This window comes from Micromys minutus (genome assembly GCF_963924665.1).
Source record: "Micromys minutus genome assembly, chromosome: 22".
In the NCBI taxonomy this organism is placed as follows: domain Eukaryota; kingdom Metazoa; phylum Chordata; class Mammalia; order Rodentia; family Muridae; genus Micromys; species Micromys minutus.
The window spans coordinates 1,012,406-1,031,187 of record NC_137957.1 but is presented as its reverse complement, the minus strand read 5'-3'; the positions used below and the strand labels follow the sequence as shown (position 1 = coordinate 1,031,187).

Here is an 18,782-nt window from a genome sequence, read left to right as displayed (position 1 = left end):
GTGCACAGCCCAAAAGGCGAGATACCATCCTGCCGGGTGACCCTGACCCCTTCTATGCCCCCAGCTTCCTCACCCATAAAACCAGCGGGGCACGGGGCATCCAGCCAAGACCCTCCTGGAGACACTAGCCAGAGCTCTGCGGGCTCCGGGCCACTCTCCAAGGTGCTGAACGCGCTTCTGGACTACCTATTATCCCTCATCTTAAATTGCCTGTCAGAAATAGGAGCCCCAACCTCTGGATTTACGTCCACCTTGCTACCTACTCTATGCTCTCTCCCTGCATGTGTGTCTGTGTGTAGATAGGCTTTCTAGCTCAGACTGGCCTCTAACTCCCTGTGGACCCAAAGATGACCTTGAACTAATTTTTGTTTTGTTTTTTGAACTGTGGTCTCACTATGTAGAGCAGGCTGGTCTCGAACCCACAAAGATCTACCCGCCTACAGCCTCCAAGTTCTGGGATTAAAGGTGTGTGGCCTGATGTTGAACCGTGGTCCTGCCTCTACTGCCAAGTGCTAGGACAGCAGGTGTATGCCCTGTACCTGGTTCCTAAGCTGCTGCAAATGGAACCCAAGGGCCTCACGAAACTAGGCAAGTGTTTTACCCACTGAGCCACAGCCCCAGTTTTGTCAAAATACTTTATTGAAGGTCACAGGGTCTTAGAAAAGTGGGTGGTAGCACACACCTTAATTCCAGCACTTGAGACACAGAGGCCTGCAGAACTCTGGATTTGAGGCCAGCCTGGTCTACACGAGTAAGACCTCTCCAAGAGAGGAAAATGGCAGTTTGTGGGCTGGACCTCGGTGTTGGGCAGCCCAGGTCCCCATTGGCTCAGCTTCTTCCTAGTGGAGCTTTGTGGTTGGGGGTTAGGGTTCAGATGTTAGGTATCAGTCTCTCTGGGTAAAGGGCTCTGGTTCTCATTCTACACCAGCGTCTTCAGGTTCTTGGGCCTGGAAACCCCACTTGCACCTGAAATGGGGGGTCAGCTTCTCAAGGAGGCTGTGAGTCCCCAGGGTGTCTGAGTCACAGCACACCCAAAGCGTCTCGAACCACATGGACCCTGAGCCACCTCGGTACCCAGGACAGCCATATCTCCTCCCCTGGCATCTCCAGTCCCAGCCGGCCCGGGCTGAGCAGTGACTCTGACGCCACCCAGTCCAGCAGGGTGGCTCGTCCCAGGTCCTCTGTGGAGTTGTCTGGCTCTTCTGTTGGAATTTCCAGAAAATCCCCCCAGTCTGCACTGAGGCCACCAGAGGAAGAGTTTTTGTGAGGTGTGCCAACGTCAGGCCAGGGTCCTGGGACCTCGGATCCTGGGGTGATATCGGGAGCCACGCGGGATGCAGCGTGATTGTGCAGGGTTCTGGAAAACACTGCAGAGAAGTAGGAATCAGAAGAGGCAGAGCCTCAGCTTTGGAGTGAGCAGAATGTTGTGGGGGACTGTGTCCCCTGGGTCGTGTGACACTGATTACGCCACACAGCACTGCTGTGTGGGTCTGAAGATGGGCAGCATTCTGTTTTCTATTATGTATCTGGCACTTGGACCAGCCCTCGGGCTTGGTGGCATGTATCTACTCTGAGCCATCTGCCTCAAGTCTCCTGATACAGTATGGGCTTTTGTTTTTGAGAGGAGTGTGTGTCTCACGTAACCCAAGCTATCCTATGTAGCCAAGGATATAGCTCTGAAGTAATCCCCTGCCTCTGCCTTCCCCATGCTGTATGCTGTATGGCACACCTGGTATCTGCGGTGCTGGGAATGGAAGCCGGGGCCCTGCATGGCAGACCACCCTCATCCTGGATCAGGAGGCTGCCACTGCCTACCTCGCACTGGCACGAAGTCTCCAGGGCTGTCGGCTTTGTTGGTGTTGAAAGGGCTGACAGACGGGAGGACGATCAGGACAAAGGACAGCAGAAGAACCTGCAGAGAAGAGCTGGGGTCACCCCTTCCTTCCCTCTCTGAGCACCCTGATGTGGGTCTCAGGAGCTGGATGAGACTTTTATTCTTGATGTACATGTTGGTTATTGGAACAGCCTTGCTTTTTAGCCAGGCTGACTTGTAACTTGAGGCAATCCCCCTGCCTCTGCCTCCTGGGGTTTATGATGAAAAGCCTATCCCATCATGCCAGGTTAAAAGGCTCTGCTATTAAAGATACACACACATACACACCTAATTCAACTGAGACCAAAGACTCCACTAGTTTTGGGGTCCCCGAGAGTGCCTGCGGGCACGACTCACCGCTATGCAGGTGCCTGCATGGGCGGGCTTGCTGGTTGACTGGACCACAAGAGCCTGCAGGTGTTTCAGCTGCTCCAAAAGAGACCTAGCAGGGAAACACATCGGGGTTGAGCCCTCGGAGTCTCCATCTTGTTTCCCAGCCCTTTGCAGAATCGCAGAGCCTCTGGTGTACAGACTCCGTCTTTCCTAACACACACTCTCTACCTCTCTCTCAGCCCCTCTGATCCTGCCCCAGGGCCTTTGCAGTGCCCCATGGACGTTGTTTCCACAGATATGTCTGCCGCTGGTCCTCAGCCCAGAGACTTCATATATGCTAGAGCCTCTCTGCCTAACACTCACACAGCTGTCAAAGCCCCAAATCCAAATGCCTGTGACAGGTGTGACTGCTTACAAACTTACAGCCACTGTACCACCGTTTTGTTCCTCCCTGGGAAAACCCCAGCCCCAATCAACATACTCACAAATTTTGCTTTTCTAAATGCAAAACCTTCCTCTGCAGCTCCTGGTTCTGGGCAGTGCACGCTGACATCCTGTGAGGACAGAGACACAGTGACACTGAGGACATGTCTGTCACCTGCCAGTCTCTATAATGAATGCCCTGTCTGCTCCAGCGCTCGCTCCCTCTGACTCTCCAGTGCTGGGATTAAAGGTTTAGGCTGCCATGTTTAGATTTTTCTCTATATGGATGTGTGTGAGTATGAGTGTGCGTGCACGTGAGAGAGAGCAGGTGCACACATTCACAGGTACCATGTGCATGCATTACCCGCGGTGGCCAGAAAGTGGCGCAGGATACCATGACGCTGGAGCTATAAAAGCGGTAAGCCACTATGTGGGTGCTCAGGTATCAACGCAGGTCCTCCACAAAAGCAAAGGGTGTTGTAACCACTGTGCTGTCTCTCCAGCCCCACGCACAGGTGTTTTATTGCTTTTGTGTGTGAGCACATTCATGCAGGTGACCATGGCAGAAGTGGGAGTTAGATTCCTTGCAACTGTCATTGCAGCAGCTAACTTGGGTCCTTGTGAGAGAGCAGCAGGCACCGATATCCAGTTGTGAACCTTATTCTTTCTATACTAGCATCCCTCACTGACCCTGGAGCCTCCGAGTCAGCTACACTGGCCCACCGAGAACTCCAAGGGATCCCCGATGTATCAGTTTCTGGAGCCCCTTCAGTGACCTCAGGTCCACACGATTGAACAGTGCACACTTTACTAAGAGCCATCTCTGCAGCTGACTGTAGGGGAGATCCTGCCAAGCTCGTCCACCCTCCTTTGCTCTGAGTACTCCCTAAGGATGGTCTGATGCTTTTGCAAGTGTCACAAAGGCAAGGATGGACCCCACAGAGCTGAGCAGGTCACACACAGCCGTTCCCTACAGGACTCAGAACCACTGGAGGGCGCAGATGGCAAAGATACCCATCACCAAACCCGACAGCCCAAGTTTGGCTCCCACAGACCCCTGCAGGAGAAGCAGGGAGTCCACCGCCATAGGTTGCTCTCCAGCCTCCACAGGTGCATGGTGGTGCATGTGTGTCCACACAGAAATAAACAACTCAACGCTTGGGTCCCTAGCAGTCCTTGAACTGCTGACATAGTAGGGACAAGCAAAGTGTCCCCTAGTAGAACATCAACCCCAATTTTGTTAGGCTGCAAGAACTTTGGCCATCTCTGCCTCGGTTTCTATTAGGAGCGCACAGCCCGTGGCCCGCCTTACCGGTTCTCCAGACCATCGATGTATTCTTTTTTCTTCTTCCTGCTTTCTTGAGCTGACTGTTTGTTCCGGATCTTTCTGCGGATCTTTTTCAATACTCGTTCCTCATACTGCAGAGGAGGGGCATGTTGTCAGCCAAAGATGGTTCTTTTCGTGAGACAGGATCTTATGTAGCCCAGGCTAGCCTCAAGCTCAAATGTAGACGAGGGTGTCCCTGAACTCATGATGCTTCTGCCTCCCCGTCTTGAGCACTGAGGGGACAAGTTTCTGTGGTGCTGGGGATGGAACCCAGGGCCTCATGCATGCTGGGAGAGCTCTCTGCCCACATTCTCCCAACATCTGCTCCATCTCTAGAACTTTCCAGAGCTCTGATACTTTTCTTCACCCACAGTGGAGACCCCACTCTGAGAAAATGGTTGCCATCTTGCTCAGTGTCTCAGGCCACAGCACCACCTGCTGGCACTGCCTAGGAACAGCACCTTAGCCATCATTATAAAATGAAGGCAGGAAAAAAATCTGGTAAATAAGAGCATCGCTTGGGACACAGCGGCAGAGAACTTCTGTGTGCTCGAAGCCATCCTGCTCTATAGAGTGAGTTTCAGGACAGCCAGGACCTCACACACCAGGCACCACTTGGGAAGTGGAGGTAGGAGAATTAGTTTGAGAACAGTCCAGGTTATAAAATGAGACCCAGTCAGTCACATGCAGTAGGTTCCAGGCCACAGGTGTGCAGACACCCCAGGGCATACATACCTTGGTGAGAGGCAGCTGCGTGGGGAGAGTCACCCCCTCTTTAGCCAGCAACTTCTTCTCATCCTCTGTCAGCACCAGCTCCTGGCAGTGCCCACTCCCAGGTCCCAGCAGCTGGGAGGCGGGCAAGGAATGCTGTTGCTATGGAAACGAAGGAGCTTTAAACAGAGACACAGACTCCGAAACTAAAAACACGTAAACAGGACCTGGGAGGGGACACAGCCTGTCATGCAAGCACCCAGGACTACTGAGATAGTAGGAACTCAGGTTCAAGACCCACCTGGGGAATTTAGCAAGACACAAATCTCCAAAAAGTAAAATGAGGGCGGGACATAGGGGTAGGGCGGGGCTCAGGGTGAGGGCGGACCTCAGGGTGGAGCGGATCGCTTGATTGACAGGTGTAATGGTCCTGCCTCATCACCACCTCAGTAGGTGAATGCTAAGCCTGCTTAGTCTCTGCGCTAACCCTCTCTCCTGGCTGGTAGCATCCTGGACTGGTCCTCATGTTTTTACCAGTGGCACCCCGTTCCCCCTCAGCTTTCATTTGGGGATCTCTCTCAGTCGCACCACGGATCATCCCTCCCCACCTCTCCCTTTTTCTGTCTCTCTTCTTTACCAGAGAGCACCTGGCAGCCCAGGGCAGCTTGGATGCACCCCAGGTCCTCTCTGGGCCTCTGTGCAAGGCAGAGCCTAAGACAACTGGGGGACAAGGGGATGCCTACCAAGTCTCCGGCACCACCAGACAGCAGTAATTCCTTCACAGAGAGACTGAAGCGCGAGGGTGAGCCAGCCTGCTCCTCCGGGTACAGGGTATCTGTGCTCCACATGTCTGGCCAGGTGGGGAAGGGACAGAGAAGAAGCAAGGCTGTTCAGCCTCGGTGGCCAGTTCCAACAAGTCCCCACAGCTCCGAAAACAGACGTCTTTCCCCCTATTGTTTTAACACTTTCTCTGTGTAGTCCTGGCTGTCCTGGGTCTGTGCCACGGGGCTATAGAGGCAAGGGATTCTGTAAGGGACTCACAGCTAGTACTGAGTGGCTGCCACCAGCAGTACAGGACTGGGAGGTTTCTGTCATATGTGGCCTTTACCTCTTGGTGGCCAGGACACAGTAGTCATGCTATTTAACAGCACAAGAGTGCTCAAAGCTGTGTGGCCTTAGGAAAGGAGCTTTCCTGCTCTGAGCCTGGACTTTGTCAGTGCACCAATGGGATGAACGCTCACCTTGCAGATCTTCATATGGGAGGTGTGGTCAGGGGCAGAGCCTAGCCAGAGGCCACTCTGGGTCCCTGTATCTCTAGCTGAGGATCTGCCTAGCTAGGGGTGCTGATCGATGTCCCCGAAGTAAATCATTATTGATCTGTGAGGTGGCCTCTGATAAGCTGTCCTTCTCAGGGCAGAATCTGTACTTGTGCCAGGGCTTCGGAATCTCCCCAGCGTTTATTGAGCATCTACTGAGTTAGCCACAGTCGGAGGAACCCAGATTCAGGCCACCCTCTGGCTTTGCACCCTGGCTGCTTGTCTGAGCCATCTGAGATGCTAGTGTCTCAGGACTGAGCAGGTAGGCTTCTGTCCCAGGGTCCCCGGCCACACAGTGTCTGTCACCCCCAGGGTTTCCATTAGCTTCATACTCACCCAGATCAATGGCCACTGAGGACTCAGGGCATGGGGTGCTGGGAAGACAGGAGGGGCGGGGCCCCTCACCTCGCTCGTTTGGATGACTCCTGGCAGCCATGTTAGCTGGTCCAGTGCCACTGTGAGGAGGGGTGTCCTGAGGATCTGAAGGTAGATCCTCAGAGATACCACTGTCACTGTCAGTGGGGGACCATATTGGGGAGCTGGGGTCAGACTCTCCAGGTCCCAGGATGGAATTTAGGAATTCATCAGAGTCAGAATTTGGTAGAAGTTTCTAGAAGAGGAGTGGAGAGAGCAAGACACGTGTTTATTTCGATTGCTGTGTGACTCTGGGCAAATCCCTGACCCTCTCTGTGCCTTAGGGAGGGGTCATCCTCCTTTCTCCGTGAGCATCTGCGACACAACAGCAGTTAAGTGACAAGAGAAAGATGCAAACAGGAGCCCTGTGTTCTGAGTCCGGATTTAAACTCAGGTGGAAGTTGGTTGTGGGACTCTGGGTGAGTACCATACCCTCCCTTGGCCTCCCTTCTGTCCATTAAACAGAGCATCTGGCTACGTATTGACAGGTTGCTTAAGCCGATGTGTGAGGATTACCTACTGCCCAGTTCATTGGCATGTCCTGTGCCCCAACCCAGCTGTGGCTGGAAATCTCCGGGGGGGGGGGGGACCCTCACCTGCTCCTCCCTGGCAAGGATCCAGCCTTCGGCCAGTTCTACATTTCTCAGAATGCCATCCTGCCGATCAAACAGGAGGTCAAGGACTTCCATGCTGTCCAAGGGAGCCATGGCACAGGCAGCGGACGCCATCTGGGTTGAAAGAGAACAAGTCTATTCTCACACACAGCACCCCAGCTCCTTCTGGGCCAACTGTGACTTCCGCTCAGTCCCTGGGCTGGGTCTGTGTGAATCTGCCTAACGTGTAGCCAGGGTCGGGCCGGGATAACCAAGGGTCATTGAAAACCATGGAGGCAAGAAGCTGTCAAATTAGGAGGCAGAGGCAGGAGAATGGCAGGTTCCAGGCCTGGTCTACCACTAGTAAGACTCAAACCACAAGCAAAACAAACAAATCTAGAGATCCATACAGCGACTGTGTGGCGGCACACACACTCTAGTTAACATTTTAAGTATATATGTTTGTAAAAACAAGTATCAAGACTGGGCTTGGACGAGCACTCCTTTAATCCCAGTACTCAGGAGGGGGAGGCAGGCAGATCTCTGTGAGTTCGAGGCCAGCCAGGTCTACAGAGTGAGTTCCAGGACAGCCAGGGCTACACCGAGAAAACCTGATTCCGAAGGAGATATCGGTGCCTGGATCCACCCAGTGCACCAGCTTTCCAGGCTCAGTCTTCCCGCCTGCGTGTGATGGGGTCCTGTCAGCCTGCGACCCCCCAGCTCAGCGTCCCAACCGTGACCCCTCACCTTTCCAGTCGCTATGTCCCCATCCATGAGTCCTGCACCTGTGGCAGCCTCTTTTCGGGTCCCTGTCACCGCCTGCCACAGCCTTTTCCACCGCTCCACCTCCCAAAGGATGCTGAAATACAGGCCAGCGGCTGCCAGCCCAGCTCCGGCCTTGCGACTGGGAGACAGGCAGTACCACGGACCAATGGCGAGTGGCGGTGGCAGAGGGCGGGCAGTATGGTTGTTATCTCTCTGTTTTGTGCTTTTTCCAGGGAGCAAAGAGCAAAGTCTGGGATGTTGAGTCTGTGTGACCTCTCCCCTACTTACAGCCACTGTTTCTGTCTAGCATCGCCGGATGTTGGGTCCCCAACAAAACCCGGGTCCTTGGATAGGTTGTCAGCCCTCTGACAGAGACAAACAGCAACTACAGGTGCGTGGAATCCATGCCCTTATGCAGAGTGACAACCGTTGGTTCTGCAGGCGGGAAGCAGGAGCCACCTGCCCACATCCCCCACTGTCCCACATGTTAATCAATTCCTTCTGGAATCACCTGGCCTGCAAGCACGTTGCCAACAAATATTTATACAAACTGCACTCTCCCTACCCCGGGGCCTTTGCACCTGCATTCGGCCACCTGTCCTGTCCCTGTGATCCACTCTGTCCCTTTGCTGTCCTGTGTCCAGTCCCAATCACTGTCATCTGAGGATGACTACGGGTGATCCTCCTGCCTTCACTTCGTGGCTTATGTGGGGCAGTGCACAGCTCAGTGTGCATGTATGTTTGGCAAACTCTAACCGCCAATGCCATCTCTGCCTCATCCACAGCAGCCTCCGTCAGTGCCAGGTTAGACTCAATAGGCCGTTACTAGCTGCTCTTGTCCAGAATATGGTGGGTATACAGTTGGCACTCAATTGATACTTGCTCATTGAATAGCTCCTATGTGCCAGCCACTTGCTAAGGCATGACCAATCAATCCACAAGTGCTCTGGACCGAGTTGGGGAGGGAGATGAGTACAGTTTGACAGACAAGTGCTACCAAGAAACCAAAAGATTCCATAGCAAGGAGGGTCAACTGAGGGAGAGCAGCTGGAAGGTGTGTGAGGCTGAAGAGATAACCTGTGCAAAGCCTGGGGCAGGGAGGAGCTCTGAGCAGGGAGGACTGTCCTCTGGCTGGGGCAGGAGGGATGGTGAGGGAAGAGGAGCAAGAAGCCGCCCTTGAGGTGACATTCTGTGGGGGAGGGGTATTGGGCACCTATGCAGTAAGTGCAGCAGAAAGGCATAAAGCACAGGCTGAGGCCCTTGCTTGAGATGGAGGGACGGGGAGAATTCTCTGAGACATTTTAAGTGTGACCTGGAAAGAGGTGGCAGAGGAAGGGGTGCATGGGACGAGCACAGAGGTCTTTTAGATTGCTCAAGGGACTCAGCATGGACCAAATCTAGCAGGAAGCTGGACTTCAGCGAATGGATGGGGTACCCAGGGCAATGTCAGGAGAAATGGACTTTCTGGTGTCTATTCAGCAGGACCCAGAGGGATCAGAGGCCAAGACAGGGACAGGGCCCAAGACTCCACACAGAGCACACCACAGGCAAGCACCCACGGTGTCCTGTGGGCTCCTGAGCGGCCCTTGGCCTCTGCATTTCTCTCAGTCCCCAAGGGCATCTGTGTGTGCTTCCAAGGGTGGTGTTTGACTTGGCCAGAATGTGTGATCACAAGTGAATGTCATTTGGGCCATGGCTTCTTGCCGCACTACTGGCAGAGGTCTGTGTTTCCAGCTCCTCTAGTACTCTACACAGGAAGATTTGAAACCTTCCTGTGTGCTGTGGCTCCCCTTAGTACAAAGGCAGAGGCAGGGCAAGGGGATGTCTGTGAGTCTGAAGGCAGTGAAGTTCGCACAGTGAGTTCCAGGACAGCCAGGCTACGTAATGAGACCCTCCTTGTCTAAAAGAAAAGAAGAAAGAAAGAAAGAAAAGAAAGAAAAGGAAAATGGTAGTCACTGGGATCTCAGCACTTGGATAGCACAGAAGGGAAATCTCTGAGTTCAAGGCCAACCTGGTCTAAAAACCTAATAAAAATAAATAAAATTATAGCAAAAAAAGAACCAGGGCATTATGTACCTCAACAGCATACCCCTAACAAAACCTGCCTGGAATCCCCCCAGTGAGGGCTGAGGGCGTGGTCAGGGTGAAGCTCCACCTAGAAACCCCCCAGTGAGGGCTGAGGGCGTGGTCATGGTGAAGCTCCGCCTAGAATCCCCCCAGTGAGGGCTGAGGGCGTGGTCATGGTGAAGCTCCGCCTAGAATCCCCCCAGTGAGGGCTGAGGGCGTGGTCATGGTGAAGCTCCACCTAGAATCCCCCCAGTGAGGGCTGAGGGCGTGGTCATGGTGAAGCTCCGCCTAGAATCCCCCCAGTGAGGGCTGAGGGCGTGGTCATGGTGAAGCTCCGCCTAGAATCCCCCCAGTGAGGGCTGAGGGCGTGGTCATGGTGAAGCTCCGCCTAGAATCCCCCCAGTGAGGGCTGAGGGCGTGGTCATGGTGAAGCTCCGCCTAGAATCCCCCCAGTGAGGGCTGGGGGCGTGGTCAGGGTGAAGCTCCGCCTAGAATTCTCCAGTGAGGACTGGGGGCATGAGGCACACAGAGCTCCATCCCTAGTACTGCAGAAGTTAGACAGTAATAATTAATAATTCACTAGGTCTGTCCTTTGCTGGTTACTTTACCATAACTTTACCACTGTCTTGTGATGGTGACGCTTGAGGGCCGTCTCTGTTCCTCCCTGGCAGCTTGATCCCTTGGTCCTGACTGTGCTGGGTGTGTCAGGACAGATTGCACTGTGTGAGGGACAGAGCACCTGACTCACCCTGGCCCCTCCTGCCAGGCCAGACCACACCTGGGTCCTCTGTTCTGAGCACTCCCCACTTATCTGCTCACCTGAGCCTGTCTCCCCACCTTGGCATTTGGGGCAGCTGCTGGCAGAGGATGAAGAGCCCTCTTTCCCCCTGGTGTGAGTAACTCCCTTGTGATAGTGACAGAGGTGTGACTGGGTGGCCACAGGGGACTCTGCTCTCTCTTGGGTAACTATCAGGCTCCGTCCTGCCTGTCTGGTTGAGTGGTTTTTATCAGTCCTGTTCCAGGAAGGTGTGTGGCATGTCCCCTATCCCGACCCAGCTCTGAGGGAGCTCTGGCCCTCAGGGTCATGCACTTAACCAGCCCCTGTGCTAGGTCTGAGGAGAGGGGAGAGGACGTAACTACGTCATTGTTCCCTGCTCCCACCCCAGTACATCACCCTGATACCCCCACCAAAGTTCATGTTAGAACCAGGTATGGAGGCCCACACATGTCATCCCAGTACTCAGGATCTGGAGTTTAAAGGGCAGTGGGGAAGCCACTTGTACCATGACAGGCAAGGAGCCACAGGAGGAGAAAAAATGGATCAGGTGGGTGGGACAGCCTTTATATCCAGGAACAGCCTGTGCAAATGCCTTGAGCTTGGAGGATCACAATAAAGGTTTGTGGTGGTGTAAAGAGTGAGCTGGGGACAAAGGTGCTGAAGAGGGTGGGGCAGGCAGGTGAACAAGGGTCTGGTCCCAGGGGCCACAGGATGGGATTGTACAGTGGTCTCTGCAGGGTCAGTCTCATGCTGGGGATGACTCTAGAAGATTCTCCAGGAGCCAGGGTGAGGACAGAGATGAGAGGGTCCATGTGCTAAGGGATGCCCAGGGTCCTCTGTTGTTAGAGGTCACCAGTGGGGCTGGAGAGACGGCTCAGTGGTTAGAGCACTGACTGCTCTTCCAGAGGTCCTGAGTTCAAATCCCAGCAACCACATGGTGGCTCACAACCATCTGTAATGAGATTTGATGCCCCCTTCTTGTGTGTCTGAGGACAGCTACAGTGTACTCATATGTAATAAATAAATCTTTAGAAAAAAAAAAGAAAGCCACCAGCTTCTGCCCATGTCTGCACCGGGGCAGCCTCAGGCCGTTTCTTCTTCACTGACCCTGACCCCACTCCAGGTGTCCTGATACCATCATTAGTGACTGTTTTATAGCCCTGGGTGCGAAGGTCACAGTGGACCCTGTTGCTGTGCTGGGGTGACAGGTGTGTCATTACACCCTGGCTAAGATGCTCTTGTTCAGTCTGCACTATGTGCATGCTGTCCCTGAAGAGGGCAGCAGACGCCCAGGAACTCGAGTTACAGAGGACTGTGAGCTGCCGTGTGGGTGCTGAGAATGGAACCAGACCCTCTGTAAAGATAAGTGCTCTAACCACTGAGCCCCAGCGAGGCCTGTCTCCCTGGTGCTTAGCTTAGAACCCAGGACTTCAGTCCACAGCAGGCAGAAACTGCACAGATGCACCTCACACTTGCCCTGGCTCCTCCCTTGCAGCCACTAGTGTCTGATGTGCTCCAGTGAGTGTGCATGCAACACAAATTGGACTTTTTTTTTTTTTTTTTTTTTTTACTATTTTTTTACTATCATTTTGAGACAAGGTTTCTTTGGTAGCCCAGGCTGTCCTGGACTTCACTCTGTTGCCCAGATTGGCCTCTGACTCAGAGATGCCACCACCTGAGAATGGGGACACGGAAGGACTAGGAAGCGAATGTGATCTGGTGCTGATGTAAAATCCCAGACAATCAGTAAGAATCTTATGGGTTTAAAAAAAAAAATCTGCCAGGGATATGCAGGTACATGCCTGTCCTCTGAGCATTTAGGAAGTGGAGGCTGGAGGATTGCTATGAGTGCAACGTCAGTCTGGGTTAGACAGTAACACCTTGTGTCTAGATACAAACAGGAAGGAGGTGAATAAACCATTTAGTATGGTGGCTCAGAACTGGAGTGCTTGGCAGACCAGGTTGGTGTCTATCCTGGGCAATGGGAGGCCCTGTCTCAAAAATATATGAATTAAAAATAAATACGCGTAGTGGCTTCAGACTTTAATTCCAGACAACCTGCAAAAAATATTAAGCAGTTAGTGTAAGGCTGTCGTTCAGCACCTTTTCTGTACCTACCCAGCCTCCAAATGTGTGATGGGAAATGGAACCTCCCAGGTCACACAACCCCCCCCAAGCTGTGGCGCCCACTAGTGGCTGATTCCCACAAGTGCTGCTTGCTGAGCTTTTAACTAATTGATTGTCCAATTCATTAGCAATTCTTTGACTAATCTTGGTTGCACACAGGTCTCATGTCGTTCTGTCCCAATTTGAACTCACTTGTAGAGGCTGGCTGTGAAGTCTTAGCTCGTCAGCCCACCACTACGGGAAGGACAGACTACACAGCCCGAGCACCCCCCACCCCACCCTGCACTCAACTGCTCTCCCAAGTGAGCCACATCCCAGCCTTTTTGAAAAAGACGACCTTCCCATCTCCACAGAAACCCTCCGAATCTTCCTGCAAAGGGCTCACTGGTGGCCGAGCCAACAGGCCTTGCCCCCCATGTCCAGTTTTAAAGGGAAAAATCTAGCATTGGGACCCTGAGAATGTTCTGCGTTTCTTTTTCAAAATGATTCTTTAAAACCCCACACACTTATTTGTGTATTGCACATGGTTGAGCACGCCCGTGTGAGGGCAAACACGGAGGTCAGAGGCCAACAGGAAGGCGTTGATTCTCTCCTTCCACCTTCTAGGTTCAGGGGACGGCGCCTGAGTCTTGGGGCTTGCCACCTCGCACCCTGAGACATCGTGCTGGCCCCTGACACTTCATTTTTTCATTTTTACTTCCTTTTTTTTTCTTTTTTTTTTTGAAACCAGGTTCCCCTGTGTAGCCCTTGACATCTTGGAACTCATACTTAGAGCAAGATCAGACTGACCATCATCCTCCCTGTGCCTTCCAAACGCTGTGAATACGGCGCATACCACACCCCTTGGGGAAAAGGGTTCGGGCAAAATGGAAAAGATTCTTGCCCTGGTTTCTCCAGTCCCATCAACTGCCATTCCAAATGTTCCAAAAATCATGTCAGACTTGATGTGGATGGATTTATTTTCCTCCTTTTTAATAGTTTGTAAACAAGTGGGTGTTCTGAGTGCTGTAGACATCTTTTTTTTTTTAATTTATTTATTTATTTTATGTATATAAGTACACTGTCACTGTCTTCAAACACATCAGAAGAGGGCATCAGATCCCATTACAGATGGTTGTGAGCCACCATGTGGTTGCTGGGAATTGAACTCAGGACCTCTGGAAGAGCAGTCAGTGCTCTAACCACTGAGCCATCTCTCCAGCCCGTTTTAGACAGCTCAGCTTCCACTGAGAATCAGGAAAGGATGTGAGGTCGATTGTCAGAACTCAGCTTGGATAGACCTTCACACACAGACTCACAAAGTAAAAACCAATAAAGATACCAGCTGTGGTGGTCTACACCCTCAATCTCAACACTCAGAAGGTAGAGGCAGGTGGATCTGGTTTATAGAGCTGGATCTTGTCTCGGAGACACACACACAGAGAGAGAGAGGGAGACGGGGAGAGAGAGAGAGAGAGAGAGAGAGAGAGAGAGAGAGAGAGAGAGAGAAGAGAGAAGAAGAAGAAGAAGAGAGACAGAGAGAGGAAGAAGAAGAGGAAGAAGAAGAGAGACAGACGCAGAGAGAGACACAGAGAGAGAGACACACAGAGAGACAGAGAGAGTCATTTTCAAAGACTCTTCACCTCCTTTTGACTTACTGCGCCCCGCCGCAGGGTGAACTGACCCACAGCTGACTGGGCTTTGCACCCGTGACAGGATTGGAGGGCCATACTTAGGAGCATTCCCCTGTTCCCCTGCCTGGCTCAGGTGGAACATGACATGGGTGTTTGTTGACTGATTCTTGAGAGTTGGTGAAGGAAAGTGTCTCTTCTTCACTCGAGAAACAGAGTTCTTTGGACAGGGGCTGAGTGTGTTTATGTGTGCTTGATTTCCAACACACAGGACTGATAACCACATAGTACAGCAGCAGCAAAGGTTGTGTGAGGCACTGGAATAAACCACACCCAGCAGCACATGCTTGTCATGCTGTGGCCCCAGCATTCAGGATGGGATGGTAGGAAGATCAGGAGTTCAAGCTCATCCTTGGCCTCATGGGAAGCTGAAGGCTAGCCTGGTCTATGCAAAGCCCTGTTTAAAAAAAAAAAAAAAAAAAAGAATAGTCTGGGTGTGGTGGTCTACACAGTTTTAGGTTGGCCAAGGCTTCATAGTGAGACCCTATCTAAAAAAAAAAGAAAAGGTGCTTGGTAAATCAGCGTCAGAAGATACACGGTATTCCTACTGTAACATCCAGAGCAGGGTGATCTCTCTGGTGATCTCACAGAGCAGGGTGAAAACAGTGGACTAATGCTTGAACCCACTGTGAAAGCTGGGGGCTCGGGGGCGCAGTCCTTCTGTGTGCTGCAAGCTTGGATGCTGTGCCGAGAAGCGGTGTGAGGAAGGTCTTATCCTGACCCACAGTTTGAGAACACACAGTCCATTGTAGCTGCTGATCAAGTCAAACCCTCAGGACCTCTGGAAGAGCAGTCAGTGCTCTTAACCTCTGAGCCATCTCTCTAACCCCAAAATAATTATCTTATCGGCCGCTGCCCTTTAGTTAGTATGTCTCTCCTGGCTGCCTCTGTCCTAGCCAAGAACTTAGCTCACATTCTCTGCCACCATCCCCTGGTCCCAGCGACCCTCTCACAGTTGGTGTTGATTTGATGCATGAAGGAAAACTCCACACGATGAACTCTGATCCAATTGGTATGATATAATTTGCCCACCTAGACAAGTCAAGTCATCCTATACACATCCATCTCTTATAAAATATCCCTAACAACCTGTGTCTATGCTGAGGTGCTCAAAGAGGAATGCCTATTTTTTAGTACAGAATAGAGTTTATTCAGGTCATGGGAGAGTTAAGAGGGTGGTAAAGGCAGAGAGAGAGGAGAGAGAGGAATAGAGGAGTAGAGGCCGGCCATGAGCACGTGGAGGTGGGGGAGGGAAGAAGAGGGACAAAGGGAGGAGAGCAAGGCTGCAAGAGCCCAAGAGGCAAGAGCAAGAGAGCCACAGTATGTTTTTAATCCAGCACTCAGGAGGCAGAAGCTGGCAGATATCTGAGCTTCAAGACATTCTGATCTTCATGGTGAGTTTCATAACAGAACCCTGTCTCCGGAAGAGAAAGCCCATAGTCTTTAAACTGTCTCGACATGATCTAATGCACAGTTAAGTGCCATCCCCCACCGTGACTCCCATAAAGAAAAACAGCATACATTCACCAAGTGCACACCAAACACAGCAAAGAATTATCTCGAGACCAACACATAGTAGGGCAAACCCCAAAGCTTCCAGCGCCATGTCCAGTGTGACTCATGATAGTCATCTGGGCTCCTTAGGGCCTGGGAGCCCCACCCCCTCCATCCCAGCAGCCCCTGGAACTCACACAGCCCTCTCATGCCGCGCCGCCAGCACTGGAGTGAATGAAGGCTGTGTGGAAATGAGCTTCTGGCCTCTGCTACAGCCATATGCACTTCCACTGAGCTGTCTGCAGAGGCAGGAAGAAATTTATGATCCAAATGCTTCCACAGGCTGACCAGTTCCAAAGGCCTAAGAACCATATTGCTGCAACAGCCCATTCCTGGTAGCAGTTTTCTGTTGCCTGTCTCACAGCAAAGTTTAACAAAAGCAACTTAAGGAGCAGAGTGTTGAGGTCAGAGCAAGTGTGCAGCGGTTAAGGGGACTGGTTGCTTTTCCAGAGGACCTGGGTTCAAGTCTCAGCACCCAGACAAAGGCTTATGCCCGTCTGAACCTTCAGTGCCGGCGTCTGATGCCCTCTCCAGTCATGCAGGTTTCATATACATACACAGAGGCAAACCACTGATATACCTTAAAACTTTTACTTATTTATTTAAAGACAGGGTCTCTCTGTGTAGCCCAAGTTGTCCTGGAACTCACTTTCTAGACCAGGCTAGCCTTGAACTCACAGAACTCTGCCTACCTCTGCTTCCTGTGTGTTGGGATTAAAGTCATGAGGCAGCACCACCTGGCAGGATTGGCTATTTTTTGTAGTTGTTGCTGTTATTGTTTTTTGTCCAGTGTTTCCTGTAGCTCAGCCTGTCCCCCCAAGTCAGTATATAAAGAGGACCTTAAAATCATGATCCTCTTCCAATCCTGCGTGTTGAGGAACAGGTATCAGCACCGTACCTGGTCTGTGTAGTGCTAGGATAGTTCTAGGGCTTCCTGTGTCCAGCGTGAGCTCTGTCAACTAAGCCCGTGTCCCGACACATTTGGAGCTAAGTCTCCGTATATGGCCTGGGCTGGCCTGCTGCCCAAGCTGCACCCCAATCGCTAGACAGGTGCACACACCTTCCCATCCACCCTCACTGCCCTTTGACCTCACTGCTCCCGAACGGTGAATGCCATGAACATTTTAACTCAATATGAATGGGGCTAGAGGGTCGTCGAGAGGCCTCAATGAGTGATGTGGTTAAGGCAGCAGCCCTGAGGGTCATCAGGGCCGAGGGCGGTGGAAGGCAAAACTTCCCACAAGTGGCTCAAAGTCTGTGACATACACATGTTCTTCATACATGTACACAAAGGACTAAACGTTAAAAACTTCAAAAACATGAGGTCTACTCACATTTGCTTTTGTTTTTCAGAGGAATGGATTTTGCTGGGATGCTAACCAGTTCAGCCGGGTCTTGGGGTATTCAGATAGGACAAGGTTTTCCAATGAACTTGGCCACCACCGGGGAGAGGTAACCCTCCCTTTTGCCCCCGGCAAGACAAGTGTCACCTTGAGTTAGCATTATCGAGAACACCATCACATATTTATTTCCCCATGCCTCTGGAACAAGGGACTCAGAAGAATGTTACTGGAACTGGTGATAAGTCAGGATCCAGATATGGCTGGGACAAGTCATCAGCAAAGTGGTAAAAATAGGGAGCGGTGTGTGAGGGGCCCCGTGATCACAGCCATAAAACCTCATGTGAAGGCTAAACAGTTGGGGTCAGCACCCTACCACCCAGGACAGGAATGCCCAGGGTCCACAGAACTGAACAGAGACAGACACGCTTCTGACATCCTTTTTGTTCTTAGATGAGGTCAGAACCACCAGACACAACCAGGGCATGGTCAGGGGTCTTCAGCAAGGAGCTGTGAGAACCAGTGAACTTCAAAGGGAGCACAGAGGCTATGGTTTATCCTGGAGCTCCGCCCCTAGCCACACCCCCCAAGCCCCTCACTAGGGAATTCTAGGAGGCCCTGCAGACTTCTTTTGGTACAGGGTTTCATTATGCAGCCCCAGCTGGCCATAACTGGTTATGTAGACAAAGGTAGCTTTGAATTCCTGGAGATCTTTCAGCCTCTATGGCATGATCCTGGGCTTGAAGGCGTGGGTCTCTACATCTGCTAACTCAGGCTGACCAGGCTGACAGGTCTTACGTGACCAGTGGGCCATTGTCTGCTCACTGTAACCTAGCAGCCTTTGAGCTCATGAAGCTCTTGCTTCTGTCCCTCAACTCTCTGGGATGTGAGTGTCCTTCCTAGTTACAAGCTCAGATAAACTGTGACCATTGTGGGCAGAAGCCAAAAACTGAAACACAGGACATGCCCAGTGCAGAGGGAATGTCTCCACAGGTGTGCACTGTCATAAAGGTTCCTGCAATTGCACCTTCCAGACGGTGTGTTCATCATGTTCCACTGTGAGTCAATAAAGATTACATGAGCTGAAGATACACCGCACGAAGGAGTGTTCCTGGGGCTGCTGGAAAGCAAGCTATTCCCATTCCAGAGCTAGAGACCCCACACACATCTGAAGTGCAAGTGTCTGATCAGCTGGGCGGGCAACTCCTGATGAAGGAACAAACAGCTGGGGATCAGCAAGAGTGTCAACAGGTAGAGGAGCTTGCACCCTACCCTGAGGACCTGAGTTCAATCCCCGGGATCCACACAGTAGAAAGAGAGGGAAGGCCCCTGTCAGTATCTGCTCCATGTAGAGAGGTGGAGGAGGGCTTTCAATCAGGAAAATGCTGTGGTGACATTCATGGTGTTTTGAGACCAGGACTTCTGTCTGCAATGATGTATGAAAATGGAAACCAGGTCTCTCTAGCTCCGCCCCAGCAGCTGGCCCATGAA

The 18,782-nt window shown here is 52.0% G+C and overlaps 1 protein-coding gene across 1 annotated transcript; it reads right to left on the bottom strand.

Annotated features, from left to right (window-relative positions):
- Positions 1-1,020: 1,020 nt before the first annotated feature.
- On the bottom strand, positions 1,021-7,764 carry CREB3L3 (cAMP responsive element binding protein 3 like 3; the record flags this gene model as incomplete). Its single annotated transcript, XM_080936007.1, has 10 exons — positions 1,021-1,367; positions 1,816-1,912; positions 2,231-2,315; positions 2,692-2,760; positions 3,942-4,048; positions 4,692-4,829; positions 5,411-5,517; positions 6,320-6,593; positions 6,994-7,125; positions 7,738-7,764. 10 exons carry the CDS (start codon positions 7,762-7,764, stop codon positions 1,021-1,023), a joined length of 1,383 nt encoding a protein of 460 aa, XP_080792133.1.
- Between the last annotated feature and the right edge of the window lie 11,018 nt (positions 7,765-18,782).